Source organism: Amphimedon queenslandica, unplaced genomic scaffold, assembly GCF_000090795.2.
Source record: "Amphimedon queenslandica unplaced genomic scaffold, v1.1 AMPQUscaffold_13511, whole genome shotgun sequence".
NCBI lineage: Eukaryota > Metazoa > Porifera > Demospongiae > Haplosclerida > Niphatidae > Amphimedon > Amphimedon queenslandica.
In genome coordinates, this window is record NW_003546253.1 from 621,935 (window position 1) to 638,775 (window position 16,841).

Here is a 16,841-nt window from a genome sequence, read left to right on the forward strand (position 1 = left end):
ATGAATTACATATACACTTAAATAAGCAGTCACCTATCATACAAGTCTACTATTATACTAGGCAATAGCTGCTATATTTTGAGAAGAAAAGTAGGTCAGTTAATTATAATTTTGATAATCTCTGTCTTTCCATAAATTACTGGCCCGTTGCTTTCCTTTCTTATAGTTTTTCAACCAAGAAAAAACAATTATGAAAATCCAGGTACTCCTGTTGCTGTCCTGCTGCTGTTTATTCGGGGTATTCTCAGCTAACAATCCTCCCCCAGGTGAACAAAACACGCACTGCCTTTTTCCATGCAAAGACTTGCCTTGCTCCGCGTTCGTTGATAAGCTGCCATCATCTTTTCTGACCCGCCACCTAGTTCAGAGCTATGCCAAATGTTGTGTCGTTAGAATTTCAGTACAAGCCTACGAATTCCTCTTGTTTTGTCTTTCTGCTCGCAGCTTGTAAGTCTTGTTGCTATCAAAGGACCACCACTCCTTTCCAAAGCATGCTGAACACCTTCTTTGGGAAGATAAACCCCAGGCGCTTCTGCAAACTCGGAATTCAGTCTTGCTCGCACTCTTGCTTTGGTACAACCACCAAGAATACACGAGCATTTTTTAGGCAATGCTGGTACTGTTAAGCTAGTACGGGGTGAAGTTGTTTGTGACAAATAAGATTATCTGATCAAGCTACAATAGATCATGTATCAGGCAGCTCTCCCCTGAGATTAGACATGCATACTCTGACTGGTTCTTAATTACTATAATGCAGAAGAAGGCTCAGAATGGCCTTGCAGTTTCATTTTTAGTTCACCAGAAAAGCACTGACTTTACACAGTTTCAATTCAGAGCATCTTTCCCCACATGCTGTTTAGATAGACCCTCATACAATTGTTTTGATGACTGTTTTCATTGCGGTCTTGCAGGGGAGAGTTCATTGTACACATAACACAGTATTATAACTATGTTATTGTGTCCTGCTTTGTCGGCAGTGACTGATAAGTTATAGCTGGAATCTTAACTACATAAAGAGCAGTATTGCCTACTAATTAAATCTCTCAATAGACCATAGTAGAGTATTGTAGTGTGAATTGATTGATTAAGTAGAGTGTTGATATGCTAACGTCCATTTGACACGTTCCTGTTTCTCAAGCATTACATGTTACCTTTGAAATCCAAAGTGTCACAAAACACGCAAATTCAATAGCACTCGCATCACAACCAAAACGCAACTAGACTGATTGTGCTATTTTTAATATTGTTGCCATGCTGATCCTTAAAAATCAAATGCAATGTGTAATCATCGCACAAAGGCTAGGCTATACTAGTGTGGGCTTCAGGTCTATGTACGGATGTAATGAGTTTGTTATGTGTTGTGGTCAGAGGAATGAATATGTAGGAGAGCCCTTGGCATGTTGCCATTTACCTGTGGAATCCGGCCATCAAGTTATGCATGCCATTACATGTAATTCACACTCAGTATCTATTGAGGTTGGGTTTAGAGTATAAATTGGATGGATTCCATCAACCCAGCTGCTTTTTAGAAAGAGAGAGGGAGGGTGAGGGAGGTCAGATTTGATAACTGTTAGTTGATTTAAACACATCATTCTCCCACTTGTCTCACTGTTATATTAGTATACAGATGTTTCAAGGATAGTTCCAATTAACTGTAGTCCTGCCTACAGTGTCATCTGTAATTATATGTATTGACCTAACACTTCTCCCACTGACTATATCATTTATATGTTATTTTAATTATTTTTCAGAATTCACTAGTCACCCAGGCAACTTTACAGTAGCTAATGGCACTGCACCAGGGCCAAACACAGATTGTAATATTACCAGACTTGTTGTGTGGCGGATGTATGTACGAGGACAGCTAGTTGATGAATTTGGAGGGAGTGAAGGCTTAGATACTTCACAATATGCGAATTATCAGGAATATATACAAATGTTAGCCCTTCTTCCTCATATAGCACATGCTTCTATATTTGTTTGTCTTCTTATAGGACATTTAATAGGACTGGTCTCAGACTGGTAGGTCAGTTTGTAAGTAGCATTGAGATCCCAGTCACAAGAATCACTCACCATGGAACTTACCAATGCCAAGAAGAAAATAATGATTTATTCAGTTATCCAGGGACTGTGATTGTTCAGGGTAAGTCAGCTAATGCTCCTTTTATTCAGTTCAATTTGTTCTCATAAACTTCCAGGGCCTGTCCTGATGAGATTTTTGGATTCAGCTCAACAGCTAAATGGGACAGGAGGGCAGGACATAATGAAAAAGTTTGTTGTTTTTGGAGCCCCAGACCCAGTACTCAGTATAGCTAAGGAAGCCTCTAATGGAGACTACATCCCAATCAATGATAACAGGATTACTCTCAGCCTGACCAATTTCACATTCACATCACTCAAACTAAGCGACGCTGGCCAATACAAGATATGGGGCAACAACAGCCACGGGGATTCTTCCTTTACCTTTAGAATCAACGTATCCGGTATGTTTATAGCTGTAGATGATTATGTTAAGAATATAATGCATGATGAAAGAAACCATGAGTGTACATGCATGAAACCATTATATCCATTAGCACTCTCGTAATTGTAAAATGATACCCAAAACTCACCTTCTAATTGCATAGCAATGCTATAGAAACAAGACAAACATAGTTATATATAGTTGGGATGCCTTTGGAGCTAGGCAAGGACTACTAACAGGGAAATAGCAAACAGGTGCTGTTTGTACAGAGGAGAGGAATTCAAATCTCATTCCATACATCACTGAGTGTCAAAAGAGTAAACACACATCAGTAGATGTACAAGCATCGACATCAAATTGATGTGTGGATTATTTGTACTGCATGACTAAAGGGGTAATCCAGGTGTTCGTGACATTACTGGCATGTTTTTGCTATAAGAGAGAGTACAGTGTTTTGCATGCCTGACTAATGTTGATTTAAAATCTCTTTTTAACTATCCTTTCTCCCACTCATCACTTACCTCATCATAGACACAACAGCAAGCATAACTTAAAAGTCTCCATTCCAAAGCATATGCACATCTTAATAGTCTTTCTTCTATCATTCAAGAGGGCATGTAGCCCTGATATTGAGATAAATTATTATAATTATTGTTATTACTATCTTACTAGGTGTTGATCATCCACACATCCAACTAGAGAGCATACACACTAATTTCATTTATGGGACAAGCGTCTCAATCCCATGCTCAGTCCAAGACTCTGCTTATGAGCCCGGGTTAGAGATATACTGGACACATAATGGAGCCAATGTATCGCAGAGCAGCCATCAGTCAAGAGCATACGAGACGAGATCAAGCAATACAGTATCTGAGCTTATCTTTCCTGCATTCTCTACCTCAGACAACGGAGAGTACAAGTGTCACGCTAGCAACTCCAATGATGCTGATGAGAGAACTACAACAATAATAGGTGAGAGAATTTTCTAATGCTATTTATTATACATGTACAGTGTATACAAATGTACTCTCAGATTATACTTTATTATATTACTCTTACTTCTTGTTGTAGGTGCTCCTCAAAAGCCAAACATAACTACATTAACAGTCAGTGGCAATAACGTGCTTCTTATATGGACTGAACCAATGGCATATGGAGCTACCATTTCTAGTTACTACCTTTCATACCAGTAAGCTTCAGCTTATAATAGCTGCTGCATGTACATGCATAGAAATGCATATATGTACATACATGTGCCTACATAATAGTAGCACTTAAATGACTGTTATATCTTATATTAGGGATGAACAAAACCAGTTTAGCATGAATATAACAGACTATAACCCAACCACGGGTCTCACGTTAAAGATCTGTCCTGGTGGCAAATTCTATTCCTTCCAAGTTGCTGCCATCAATGAGTACAATCTCACAGGAGAATACAGTGAAATAGTGAGAAAGTATATTCAAAAATGTCCAAGTAAGTTAAGCTATCATAAGAAAATCATGCACATCATTATCTCTCTCTCTCTCTCTCTACTCCTCCAGTGTCCTCCTCGTCAACCTCAACTTCTTTAGTTGTGACACCAACCAGCGATTCATCAGTAACGTCAACAACAATACCAGCATCAACTCCACCAGTAGTCCCTACTCTTGGAACTACTGGTGAGGCTGAGTCTCCACCTATACTGCCAATTGCAGCAAGTGCAGCTGGAGGTAAATCAAAGTACTTTAAAAACCAATATCAAAAATAGAACGAAGCATTAGCATAATTACTACAATACACATAACATTGATTGACTTCTTTCTCTCTCTCTCTCTCTCTCTCTCTCTCTTTCTTTAAGGAGGGATGATCCTACTGATAGCATTGGCAGTGTTGGTAATTGCTATATTCTGTTGGGTCTCCATATCAAAGAGAAACTCTAACAGACACGGAGGGCGACAGTGGACACACCAGTCATCAGAAGAAGAGAATATCGATGGACTACATTATGGTGGGAATGGACATATACCCAACAAGGTAAAAAGTGATACTTATAATACATGTATTTATCAAATTGATCAAATAAGGACAGTAATGCTCTCTAATTCAGTTATATTGAACTATAACTGCCAGTCTCCCTTGTGTATAATATACATGTACTATACAGACTATTAATGAGATTTGTGATGTGTTGGTTCACACTTACGTGTACATGTGTGATATCAGTATTGAGTATATTCCTGTGTATGCTTGCAAGCAAACCTTTAATCTTTTTCTTTGAAGTGCACCACAAGCTACAATACATGTGTATCAATATTTACATCATACAGTGTTATGTTAATTTTCTATTGTATTTCCACAGTCAACCCAGCTCATGCTCAATATCCCTGGCATCCCCAGCCCCTTGCCAGCTACACCAGGATATGGTCCTGCTATGTGCATTGATCCTTGCTATGAGTTTTCAAGGGACAACCTTGAGCTGACAGACATCCTGTACGATGGAAGCTACACCGTCATATATAAGGCAAAGGCTACCGGAATAAAGGATAATAAATCCATCGAAGTGATGGCAAAGTGCATTAAAGGTAAGAGGGAGAGATAAACTCAGAGAAGCCTCTAATATATAGTCTATAGTAAATATTACTATGAACTATTGTCCCTTTGCAATTAAGCTGGCACAAAAGCACAAGCAGATCAAAAGCAAAATAATTACATGTACATGTACATGTACACACGGAGCTTATGGGGTGCTTCTCTTTGATCTTAAGGTTTCCATGATAATAAACACGACTGTACAATAACATGAAGATAATGCTATCATTATTTATTGTAGAGGAGTATGGTGACATGGACGACTACGTGTCAGCGCTAGTCACAGAAATGGAGCATCTATCACAATTTGAGCCACACCCAAACATTGTTGGACTCATTAAAGTCTGCACAGTAGGAAGTAAGTCAATAAGATAAATATTTGACGAGTGGCTGAACAAACTGTCCCTCTCCCTCCCAATAATCTCCCCCATTTCTTCATGTGTATGGCGTACATACCCATATTGCATTGATTTGTACATGTACATGTATATGTATGTGAATACGTACTCTTCTCTCATTACATTTTTATTTCCTTCTCTCTCATTTTAGAGCCAGTTTATATGATAATGGAGTACATGTGTCACGGGGACCTCCTGGGTTTCCTCAGAGCAACAAGAGGTCACCCTGACATGTACACTGTGTTCCCTGGAACAAAGAACGTTCCGTCAAACTTAAAACTAAAATCTCGGGACTTGCTACGAATTATTAGCCAAATAGCTGACGGAATGAACTACCTCTCGGGACTAAAGGTAAGAGAGATGGAGAGAGGATTTTAAAATAATTTTAATCATATTTTTTCTTATTAGATTCCACACACAGCCCTATGTGCTAGGAACATATTGGTCGGTACCAGTATGGAGGTTAAGATATACAACATTGGAGCACATAATCTTGATAGTAACGAGGTCTATGAGTCACTGGTTAGGTGGTGGGCACCGGAAGTCTTCCATGATGGAAACCATTCTGTACTCAGTGACATGTAAGTGTAGAGTGTATGGATGATAATAATAATAGTGCACTGATATTTCCAGCAAGTATTAATTAAACAAAAAACATGAAAAATGCAAAAAAAGTTATTGTAAAATACATACAGTAGACATGTTTAAAACATTCTACATGTGCATGTACATGTTTATAAAAGTGGAAGGTTTTATATTATTATTATTATTATTATATTATTTTTATTATTACAGTTGGTCATTTGGAGTGGTTATGTGGGAAGTAGTGACAGTTGGCGGTACACCATACAATGATGTTAATCTCGATGACATTTACCCTCAACTAATGGCTGGTCTGAGACTACAGCGACCAGCTCACTGTACGCAACCAATCTACGACATAATGACGTCTTGTTGGGAAAATATACCACAACATCGACCGACTTTCCTTGAGATTACGGACCAGCTTCAGAGTCTGAACACAACTAAAATGGTATGTGGTAGCAATAATTATTGTCTGTTTTCATTATACGTGTATATTTTTCTCATCTCCAGAGTTATTTGGATTTAAGAAACTACAACGAAATGCAGTATTCACAGTTTGACCTCAATGAGGCATCACAAATGTCAATACTTTAAACTTCAAAAAAAAAAACCACGGCATCAATAAATAATAATATTTAACACTTTCACCTTCTCCCTCTCTCTGCATCATTATTCTTACATTTCATTGATTTCTTCTAACCTTTTATTTCAATATGTCTCTTCTTTTGATCTTCTTTTCCTCCTTCTCCCTCTTTCTCTCAATATTTTTGTATAGAATGTCTCATTATCAAATTTTTTAACCACTACTATAATAAGTAATAATTATCATTGTCAGTGTCTAGTCAGTCAGTATTTGTGGGACTGTATTTGTTTTTTTCGTTACTTTGTGTTCCGTTTTGTTATAAAATGATTATAAATGTTTCATTAGTCTTAACCTACATCTCCTGACCCGTTAACTCAATCAAGTTGTTGCTTACAGTAAACACGACATACCGCCATGCCAAATTTATTTCGTAGCAATAATTGATTTAATTTATTAATTAAATTAGGGCTAGCATCATCAGCCACTCAACAGAAGCCAGTGCTTTACATGTACACGTACATACGTAATAGCACATGTACAGCATACTAATCACAGTATGCATGTACATATGTACATACATGTACTTAATAGATCATGATACATTTATGGATTTACTGTAGTAAAATGTACCACAAAATTAGGTCAAACTTTCCACATAGAACTGCTACAAAATTGATTTTTTTATAATTTTTCCTTAGCTGTGGGTTATTAAAAAATCCATTGTTTTTTGTCAACAATTTCAAGCATGTATGAAGTTAGATATGTATACAAACACTGAGTCCTTGGTGCTATCAAGCAGAGTAAGAGTTCAGTAGATAAATGAATAGGGTTTGCTCATTGACTAGGGCCATCATCAGTAAATGAGCTTGCTACATCTGAATGTATCTATTAGAAGATAGATGAATGAATTAATGAAAGAGTCATATAACATACAGCATTAGCAATGTCAATCCATTTCAAAGCAGAGGATATTCCTTCATCAGCTGAAGGGACCGAGTCCAAAGACCACTCATTGAGTGATGAGAAGACTGACTTTACTCTCATTTCCTTACAATCAGTTTCGCTACTACCACTAGATAATACAACACCTATTATAGTCCAATAAAGATAAAGATAAAACCAATACAAATATTGCTTGTTGCTTTCTCAATTCTATACACAATGGCATACTCTTAACCTGACAATGAAAAATTCTTTAAAAAGATAAAATACCCCGGTATATGACCTCAAGCATATTATATAGCCTCTTCACTTATTAGTTAAGGTTGAAGCCAAACATTAGAGAAGCAATATGAATACTGCTATAGGTTTAGGAGAATCAAGTGTTTTCATTAGTACTTGCCCATGCAGCAGCTGCAGTGAATCCAATGTAGTGTTGTAGTGTGATGCATCATTAATACAATACAGTGTAGTACTATACGTATACCAGTGTAGTCTTGAGGTAAATCGTGAGTTATTCCTTGAAGTGGGCGACCACGAAATGAAGCTGACATACACGCTACACCTAAAGAGAGATGTACTTTCAATCATTATAACTCAAAAACTTCAAGTCGGAATCGGCTCAAACTTTCTACATAGCATAAGGGCATCAATAAGTAACAGAAAATGTAATAAAAATTTGGGGTGATTTTGGAGCCATTTTTTGGAAAAAACCATGGGCTATAATGGGCTATAGCCTTGGGTATTTTTCAAAAAACGGCCCGTTTTTTAAAAATGACCATAACTTGAAAATTTCTTATCGGAATCGGCTCAAACTTTCTACATAGCATAAGGGCATCAATAAGTAACAGAAAATGTAATAAAAATGGGGGGTGATTTCGGAGCCATTTTTTCAAAAAAACCATGGGCTATAGCCTTGGGTATTTTTCAAAAAACGGTCCATTTTTTAAAATGACCATAACTCGAAAATTTCTTATCGGAATCGACTCAAACTTTCTACACAGCATAAGTACATCAGCATGCATCAGAAAATGTAATAAAAATTGGGGGTGATTTCGGAGCCATTTTTTGGAAAAAACCATGGGCTATAGCCTTGGGTATTTTTCAAAAACGGCCAGTTTTTAAAAATGACCATAACTTGAAAATTTCTTATCGGAATCGGCTCAAACTTTCTACATAGCATAAGTACATCAACATGCATCAGAAAATGTAATAAAAATTGGGGGTAATTTCGGAGCCATTTTTTGAAAAAAACCATAGGCTATAGTACAGGGTATTTTTCAAAATTTTAGTGCTTTCCTAAAATGGCCGTAACTTGAAAAATTGAAGTCAGAATCAGTTCAAACTTTCTACACAGCATAAAGACATCAATATGTATCAAAAAATGTAATAAAAATTGGGGGTGATTTCGGAGCCATGTTTTGAAAAAACCATGGGCTATAGCCTTGAGAATTTTAGCGTTTTCTTAAAATGGCCAAATTGAAGTCGGAATCAGCTCAAACTTTCTACATAGCATAAGGACATCAATACATATCGCATAATGGCTTATATAAGTCAATTCACACCTTCTTGTTTCTCATTGGTGATTGTTGTCTCAAAGCAATTTTTAACCCTTGCCTCTCTAGTTCCATCTTCTGTTAATATTTGACAGGGAATAGAATGAATAGGCAGGACAGGATGATTATCAATGTCTTCCACAATTACTGGAATGGGAGGAGAAGGAGGAGATGGTGAAGACATAACACCCAATGGCGCCAAAACCCGCCTATTTTCCCCGTTGATATCCGTAAATGCCAATTTCTTATCGTTATAATTATCCCACGTGCTCCCACGTGTCAGTGCAAACCCGTTCTCCGTTACTCTCCGGACTTGCCTCTCCCGCGGCCCTTCCTTCCGCGAACTTCCGTGCACGTGGTTCACCCATCATGGAGGATCAGGTTTGTTTATCATCTACACTTCATTCCTCTTTATTCCTCTCACCTATCCCTCTCCCTTTCCTTCAGCTGGTACAGTTAGAGCTCCTCTGCCACCAGTTATACGAGTCAAGTGATATAGTCACCAGACGCCGAGCAGAAAAGACTTTAGTTGCTTTCTCCGAATCGCCCAACTCCCTACCCCAGTGCCAGATATTACTAGAGAACTCACAGGTATATTGACTGATATTCCTGTATGAGTATATTACTATCCCCTGCAGTCTCCATATGCATTGCTATTGGCTGCATCAACACTCACTAAGTTAGTTACTAGCCCAACCTCTTCTCTCTCATCTGATGACAGACTACAATTACGTGAGTTGATCCTTGATTGCATCAGTGATTTGTATCAGGATATGTCAGTTTTTGCATCAATGAATCAGCGTTTGCATTATGGACGTGCATGTCAGCTTATCAGTATTGCAATTGCATCAATGATCATGTCAGTGAATTAATATCAGTGAATCAGTGTTAGTATCAATGAATCAGTGTTAGCTAGCATTCAGTACACTTGTAACTGAAATTTATGCTTGGTCACTCATTTGGCACATCATTCTATCATCTTTACTACAAAAATGAACTACAATCATGAATGGATGGATAATAATGCATTTTTATAGTTTTTACATGTACTTTGTTAGCTCTAAACATTCTTTTTTTAGGTAATTATATTTTACAATACTTAAGCACTCGCATTAGTTTAACCCCCTACGTTGTCCGAGCACTAGTACAGCTAATAGCCAGGATTAGTAAACATGGCTGGTTTGATAATGACAAGAGCAAGGGATTCATGTTCAGAGACATACTCGAAGAAGTCGGGAAATTCCTTCAAGTAAACAACTCCAGACATGCTCCATAAACATGATCTTATGACTGTTTGATGACTTTTGCTCGTGCGCATGAATGTCTATTTTTGTTCTAAATGTTTTTGTTGTTTGCGAGAAGCTTTTTGCAATGATGGTTTAGCCATTTAATTGGAATGTAAGGACTTTCCTTTTAAGCCTTGATTAATTTTTTTTATCATAGTATAGATTTATTTGTGAATTTTATTTAGCTGTAATTTTTATCCTATGACAAATTTAAATATCATACAGGACAAATTATAACTTTTTTGTATCACTTTGTATTCTTAGGGTTCAGCTGCACATTGTGTAGTTGGTATTCAGATATTATACGAGTTAGTTCAAGAGATGAACACTCTTGAGAGTACCCGAACACTCGCTAAGCATCGTAAAACCGCCGGGTCCTTCCGTGACGAGTCTCTCTATAACATATTCACACTCTCAACTACTTTACTACGACAGGTCAACATTTCAGACGAGCAACAGGTCAGTGATGCCTTATTGATCGTGGGTGTGGTCGCATAGTTGAGTGACCACACCCATCTATAGTTCATATCCATTGTTTTTGTATTGTGGTGGTAGTTGTGGTGCATTTATATTTTTAACGGGACTTACCCTTTTCCTTATTTTGTTATGCGTATTATCATCTCACCTTTTCCTTTCAATATAGCAACCTCTGGTTGAGTGGTTACTGAAGCTTTGCTCAATTTGTCTCTCTTTCGATTTCATTGGAAACTCAACCGACGAATCCTCAGATGATCTCACCACGGTTCAGATACCGACCGCTTGGAGGCCTTTATTTAGAGACTTCTCTACTCTACAACTTTTCTTTGGGCTCTTTCATTCTCTCCCACCAAGACTGGCCACATATGTAAGTATTTAGAAATTGTGTCCATATTTTTATATTTATTAAATTATATTTTAGTCTGTATCGTGCCTTGTCCAATTGGCTAGTGCCAGGCGCTCGCTGTTCAGTAATTTGGAGAGAGCCCAGTATCTGGAGCAGCTGGTGAAAGGAGTTCAAGCAATATTAGAATCACCTCAAGTGAGACATATACCTTTAGTCACCTCTCTCTCTCTCTCTCTCTCTCTCTCTCTCTCTCTCTCTCTCTCTCTCTCTCTCTCTCTCTCTCTCTCTCTCTCTCTCTCTCTCTCTCTCTCTCTCTCTCTCTCTCTCTCTCTCTCTCTCTCTCTCTCTCTCTCTCTCTCTCTCTCTCTCTCTCTCTCTCTCTCTCTCTCTCTCTCTCTCTCTCTCTCTTTACTTTTTCTCTGCCTTTCTCTTTATTAATTCACACACTAATTAATAATGATTTAGTATGATACTGTATTTATTATAGTTTTATTTATTTTTCTCTCTCTCAGTCCCTCTCCAATGCTGAGTGCTATCACGAGTTCTGTAGACTGCTAGTGAGACTAAAGTCAAACTATCAGCTAGGGGAACTCATGAAGTTGGATCAGTATCCACAGTTCCTGCAGCTAGTAGCTAAATTTACCATATCCAGTTTACAGGTGAGTAGAATAAGACAGATATGTGACAGGGAAATCAATCAAAACTAAGTCACATCAGGAAAATTGAGATGATATATCTTGTATTTATTATTATTTTTTTGATTTAGAGTTGGCAGTTCTCGTCCAACAGCGTGCATTATTTATTGAGTCTCTGGCAGAAGATGGTTGGGAGTGTACCATACATCAGAGCACAGGACACTCACTTATTGAACACTTACGTGCCAGAGGTATGGAATGTAGAACTTAAAATAATTTTTGTACAATTGTTGAATGTCTAATCGAAGCCTTATCTTTCCTCTCATAGATAGTAAAGGTGTACATTACTTCAAGACTTGAGTGTGTTGAGGGAGTCCTAAGAGATGATATAGAGGACCCATTGGACGATGATACTGCACTTGGACAACAACTGGACCAACTTAGTGTCATTGCTAGGTACGTGAGTATTTTTTACCAAGTGATTGGTCATAATTTGATTATAGATAGATTTACTTGTATGTATTATTTTGTATTTTTTTTGTATTGTTGTTTTTTATGTGTGCAGGTGTGATTACCACAATACATGTGAACTATTGATATCGTTGTTTGATACTTCGGCCAGTAACTATCAGCAATTGTTACAATCGAGTTCGACTCGCAACGAAAATGAGCTCTCTCTCAGAGAAGGTGGGAGAGGCTGTATATTTGATTTTTAAAATTATTATTAATTATTAAATTAGGCCAGTTGGCTTGGCTAGTACATTTGATAGGTCACGTGATTGGAGGTCATGTGGCTCACTCTAACTCTGGAGCATACGACAGTATCGATGGGCAACTGGTCTGCAGGTAAGTTATTAATAATAGCTATTCAAATTGATTATTAATAGTAGTTATTAAAAGTAATTTTCTGTTGTAGGGTGCTACAGTTAATGGATCTAACTGATGCTCATTTATCTCAGGTTTGATTTGAAATAAATTTCTGGGTGTGGTTTTATTTTGGGTGTGTCTCTCGTGTAGAGAGGGTCGGAGCACCTGGACATTGCAATCATTGGGTTCTTTGAACAATTTCGTAAATTCTACATTGGGGAAATGATACACAAATCGGCTCAGGTATAATCATTAATTAATTACTAATTTAAATATGTTGAGTACATATTTTTATGTGTAGGTGTATAGAACACTCGGAGAGCAGCTGGGTTTAAATGACGAAACAATGGTACTTAATGTAATCGTCAGGAAAATGTAATTAATTAATTATTACGTACTCTAATTAATTATTTAATTGATTGGGTGTGGTCAATCATTTTTATAGTATAACTAATCTCAAGATGTGGATGAGGAGTCAATCTATAATGACAAAGACGCTAATGCTGTTACAAGACCTATCGCTGGGTTTCTCCAGTGTTAGGAAATTATTTAAATTGGACTCCATTCAATTCATACTAGCAAATCATAATGTAAGAATCACACTCTAGAAAATATCAGTTATTACTGGCCCAAATTCACTGAATTCCCATTGCATAATAGAATTATAGAAGAGTAAAATTTTTAAGGAATAAAGTTTTGTGTTTTCACACAAGGTTTGCAAAAAGTATTAGAAATTTTGAGCCACAAAAATTTTCATATATTGGAGCTGTTACTCCTATAATTTCCCTCTTTTTCTGTTTTTATTTCTCTCTATCTTTCATTTATGATTTTCCTGCAGGCAGAACACTTCCCATTCCTTGGTATAGTGACCAGCGATCAGGTGGACACAAGATGTAGGACAGTGTTCTACACAGCATTGGGTCGACTGTTGATGGTAGAACTAGGAGAGAACGAGGAAAGATTCACACACTTCATGACACCAATAACCAGTAAGCAAGTATCATTAATATTATTGTAATAATTATTATTGTTACAATTTGTAGTTATTTTTTTAATTTTTAAAAATTGGATCAGTAAATTACTAATGATTAATCTACCTCTTTTTGATACATAATGGATTGGTAATCATTTCTCATTTTTAGATACACTCGAACAAGTAAAGACAGCTTTAAGTGGACAGACTGTACTCAGCGAGCAACAAATTAAAGTAGATGCCACACTATCTTTCTATACAGCGCATGTACCTAATTGTATCTTCACAGCAAATGATAGTTGGAGCTGCCAGAGATTCAAGAGGCATACTGATTGCTTTCAGTAACAAACAAAGTTATGGACTCTTCTTTGAATGGATGTATCCTCCTCTGTCTCTTGTATATAAAGATATACAATACAATGTATAGAGATATGGTACAGAAATACCAGGACTTTGGCATAGTGCTCATATTTTGTCAAAATTGAAAAGCAGAGAATTCTTTATTTTTATAATTTTTTCTGATGCACATACATGTTCTTATGTTGTGCAGAAAGTCTGAGCTGATTCTGATCAAAATTGAATTTTTTATGAATTTTTAAAGTTACTCAAAAATCAGACCAAAGTCCCTGTACTATAGTACAGGGTTTTTGGCCAAATTTTGCCAAAAATCAAAAGTAGAGAATTCTTCACTTTTATAATTTTTTCTGATGCTTATACATGTTCTTATATCGTGTAGAAAGTTTGAGCTGATTCCGAGCAAAATTGAATTTTTTATGAATTTTTAAATTAGCTCAAAAATTGGGCCAAAGCCCATATACTACTATTTTAATGCTTGTCAGCTCATGAAGCGTGCTTTGTGGGAAATATTACTTACAAATATACATGTGGTCTGGCACTTTATCTAACTGGATATGTTCTTTTTTTCTTAACGTTATTCAATTACTAGTTATCCTAACTATGTCAGTATATTTGTCGAGGCACTGAGACTTTGGTATCTAGACTCGTTTGTGACCACGCCCACTTTAAAACTCGTAGCAGAATTAGCACAGAATAGGTACAACATAAAAACCGGTTCTAAAACCTGTTTTATTGGCTCATTACCCTATAGGTCTCAGAGACTAACGTTTGACGTGACGTCTCCCAATGGAGTCCTCTTGTTCCGTGAAGCATCAAGAACTATAGTCACTTATGGTGGCCAAATACTAACAGTAGGAGACATACCAGAAGAAGAATTGTACTCTAGAAAGTACGTAAATCATCATTACAGCTGGACTGATAAGGTTTCCCTCTCTTTTTATCTTAGGTTAAAGGGGATAGCAATCTCGTTTTCTCTTCTCAAGTCCTCCCTTTGTGGTAATTATGTCAATTTTGGTGTCCTTAAACTTTATGGTGACACTGCTATGGAGGACGCTATGAACATCTTTGTAAAGCTACTGATATCACTTCCCTTGAAAAACTTACTGGTACGCATCCTCAATCCTCCTTTTACAATATAATTATCTATATTCTTCTTTTCTCCATCACACTTGTAGGATTATCCTAAGTTAAGTGCTTCGTACTATCCTTTACTGGAAGTTCTCACGCAACATCATATGGAATTTATTAGCACACTTGAACCTAATGTATGTAAATCAACGAGTCAATGACTATTTTGATAATTAATAATTAATAGGTTATTATATATATAATATCATCATTATCAGAAGGACTCTCATCACTAGGTAAGACATTCTTAATTGGCCCCTAAAATATCATTAAATTTTCCATGTTGAACTTTAGTGTAGACTGTATTAAGAATTAACTTATTATTATTATTATTGATTTTTGTTGTTATTATTATCTTAGATACATCAGTTTGCACTGGTTGCTGTAGCTCATTGGATCACATATTAACATTCTTATTTAAAAAACTAAATAAACAGAAAACGGGAGGAGGAGGGGGTGGAGCATTCACGCCTTCTTATGCTCTGCTACAATTACCACAGGCCAGACCCGAAATATTACAAGTAAGGAATATATCACAGTTTTAATTGTAATTTTCATCCATAATGAAATGTGAACCTCCTTTATATCATTGGATTATTTATTTATTTATTTTCTAGGACATGTTAAATTCAATATTAAATACAGTGATGTTTGAGAAGTGTCGCATCCAGTGGTCAATGTCACGCCCACTATTAGGACTTATATTACTTAATGAAGATGTTAGTTTTAGTATTTATCATATTGTTACTATTTTTAGTATTTTATAATAATTGTTACTATTTTTAGTATTTTAAAACACTACGTGATCAGATAGTCTCACTTCAGCCACTAGAGAAGCAGAGCTCAATGTCAGTTTGTTTTGATAACCTCATGGATGGGATTGAGTACAACATGTCCACTAGGAACAGAGACAAGTAAGCTAATGTTACTATGGGAAGAAGAAATTATAGAAAATGGTATAGTGTATTTTGATTGAACTGAGCTTTATTTGCCAAAGGGATTAACTCATTATTAAATTCATTGATAGGTTTACTCAGAATCTATCAGTGTTCAGACGTGATCTAACAGTATCAATGAAAGATTCACAAGCTGACATGATGAATGAATCACTACCACCTATGATGATGACATGAATTAATGCATTCACACAGACACACACACATACACTGATTAGTAATTATTATTATTGTTATTGTATTATATTATTGTATGAATTTTTGTGTTGTATTGTACTACTATTTGAACTGTGTACTTGCTACTGTTTCCAGATGTACATGTAGGTATTCTTGTAGCTGTTAAGACTACTGAAAAAACAGCTAAGCATCTTCAGATCCATATTATTTAATAAATAATATTTTATTGAGTAGCAAAAGTTAATTATCATCAATTAAGTTTATTGTAAGACTCAAGAGCAATGTTCCTCAATCTTTCAGCATTGTTAGGTCCAGTCTGCTCCACTAGTTTACTGAGATATGATGATGATTGACTGAGGAGTATATGAGGTACATCAAACTCTATCAGTTTACCTGATTTCAGTATCTATAGTAATAATCTAAATGAGATTTGGACACAATTACTTATATTATACCATAATCCTGTCAGAGTCCATGACAGTATCCAGTCTATGAGCTATAGTTAGTACAGTATAATCAGAGAACTGTTCACGTATCACTTG

At 36.4% G+C, this 16,841-nt stretch overlaps 4 protein-coding genes across 4 annotated transcripts in view; 2 read left to right on the forward strand and 2 right to left on the reverse strand.

The window, feature by feature from the left end:
- Positions 1-34: 34 nt before the first annotated feature.
- Positions 35-6,967, forward strand: LOC100633582 (tyrosine kinase receptor Cad96Ca-like). The gene is made up of 16 exons (XM_011411320.2): positions 35-90; positions 167-266; positions 1,752-1,938; positions 1,995-2,143; positions 2,199-2,483; positions 3,137-3,436; positions 3,536-3,653; positions 3,766-3,941; positions 4,010-4,177; positions 4,306-4,481; positions 4,807-5,029; positions 5,278-5,394; positions 5,586-5,785; positions 5,843-6,015; positions 6,230-6,467; positions 6,530-6,967. The coding sequence occupies exons 2-16, from the start codon at positions 191-193 to the stop codon at positions 6,611-6,613; spliced, it is 2,670 nt and encodes an 889-aa protein (XP_011409622.2). The 5' UTR covers positions 35-90; positions 167-190; the 3' UTR covers positions 6,614-6,967.
- Positions 6,968-7,301: 334 nt separating this feature from the next.
- LOC109589872 (ribonuclease H2 subunit C-like) lies at positions 7,302-9,301 on the reverse strand. The gene is made up of 4 exons (XM_020005862.1): positions 9,107-9,301; positions 8,029-8,106; positions 7,536-7,690; positions 7,302-7,487 (listed from the first exon to the last, which is right to left on the reverse strand). Exons 1-4 carry the CDS (start codon positions 9,279-9,281, stop codon positions 7,437-7,439), a joined length of 459 nt encoding a protein of 152 aa, XP_019861421.1. The 5' UTR covers positions 9,282-9,301; the 3' UTR covers positions 7,302-7,436.
- Positions 9,302-9,331: 30 nt separating this feature from the next.
- Positions 9,332-16,410, forward strand: LOC100633711 (exportin-7-B-like). The gene is made up of 27 exons (XM_020005858.1): positions 9,332-9,688; positions 9,736-9,829; positions 10,177-10,346; positions 10,648-10,842; positions 11,027-11,227; positions 11,282-11,401; positions 11,719-11,865; positions 11,973-12,092; positions 12,170-12,297; positions 12,407-12,528; positions 12,582-12,687; positions 12,758-12,800; positions 12,859-12,951; positions 13,010-13,083; positions 13,154-13,298; positions 13,547-13,697; positions 13,851-13,915; positions 13,971-14,059; positions 14,628-14,735; positions 14,790-14,927; positions 14,985-15,144; positions 15,214-15,303; positions 15,354-15,402; positions 15,527-15,687; positions 15,784-15,885; positions 15,953-16,080; positions 16,194-16,410. The coding sequence occupies exons 1-27, from the start codon at positions 9,332-9,334 to the stop codon at positions 16,297-16,299; spliced, it is 3,462 nt and encodes a 1,153-aa protein (XP_019861417.1). The 3' UTR covers positions 16,300-16,410.
- A 51-nt stretch (positions 16,411-16,461) lies between these two features.
- Positions 16,462-16,841, reverse strand: part of LOC100633839 (multidrug resistance-associated protein 4-like) — a 5,361-nt gene continuing 4,981 nt past the window's right edge. Inside the window, exons 27-28 of the mRNA XM_020004805.1 lie at positions 16,755-16,837; positions 16,462-16,705 (exon numbers count right to left, since the gene is read on the reverse strand). Coding sequence (XP_019860364.1) covers positions 16,550-16,705; positions 16,755-16,837 — 239 coding nt within the window. The 3' untranslated portion in view covers positions 16,462-16,549. The remainder of the gene's footprint in view (positions 16,706-16,754; positions 16,838-16,841) is intronic.

Excerpts from the sequence above, each read along its gene's own strand:
- LOC100633582 (XM_011411320.2), top strand. The coding sequence starts at position 191 with ATGAAAATCCAGGTACTCCTGTTGCTGTCCTGCTGCTGTTTATTCGGG. Across the intron at positions 2,144-2,198 it reads AGGGACTGTGATTGTTCAGG|GGCCTGTCCTGATGAGATTT; the intron begins GTAAGTCAGCTA and ends ATAAACTTCCAG. Across the intron at positions 5,786-5,842 it reads ACTACCTCTCGGGACTAAAG|ATTCCACACACAGCCCTATG; the intron begins GTAAGAGAGATG and ends TTTTCTTATTAG.
- LOC100633711 (XM_020005858.1), top strand. The coding sequence starts at position 9,332 with ATGCCAATTTCTTATCGTTATAATTATCCCACGTGCTCCCACGTGTCA. Across the intron at positions 12,952-13,009 it reads TGATACACAAATCGGCTCAG|GTGTATAGAACACTCGGAGA; the intron begins GTATAATCATTA and ends TTTTATGTGTAG. Across the intron at positions 15,403-15,526 it reads AGAAGGACTCTCATCACTAG|ATACATCAGTTTGCACTGGT; the intron begins GTAAGACATTCT and ends TTATTATCTTAG.
- LOC109589872 (XM_020005862.1), bottom strand. The coding sequence starts at position 9,281 with ATGTCTTCACCATCTCCTCCTTCTCCTCCCATTCCAGTAATTGTGGAA. Across the intron at positions 8,107-9,106 it reads CACCAATGAGAAACAAGAAG|GTGTAGCGTGTATGTCAGCT; the intron begins GTGTGAATTGAC and ends ATCTCTCTTTAG. Across the intron at positions 7,691-8,028 it reads TTTACCTCAAGACTACACTG|GTGTTGTATTATCTAGTGGT; the intron begins GTATACGTATAG and ends GGACTATAATAG.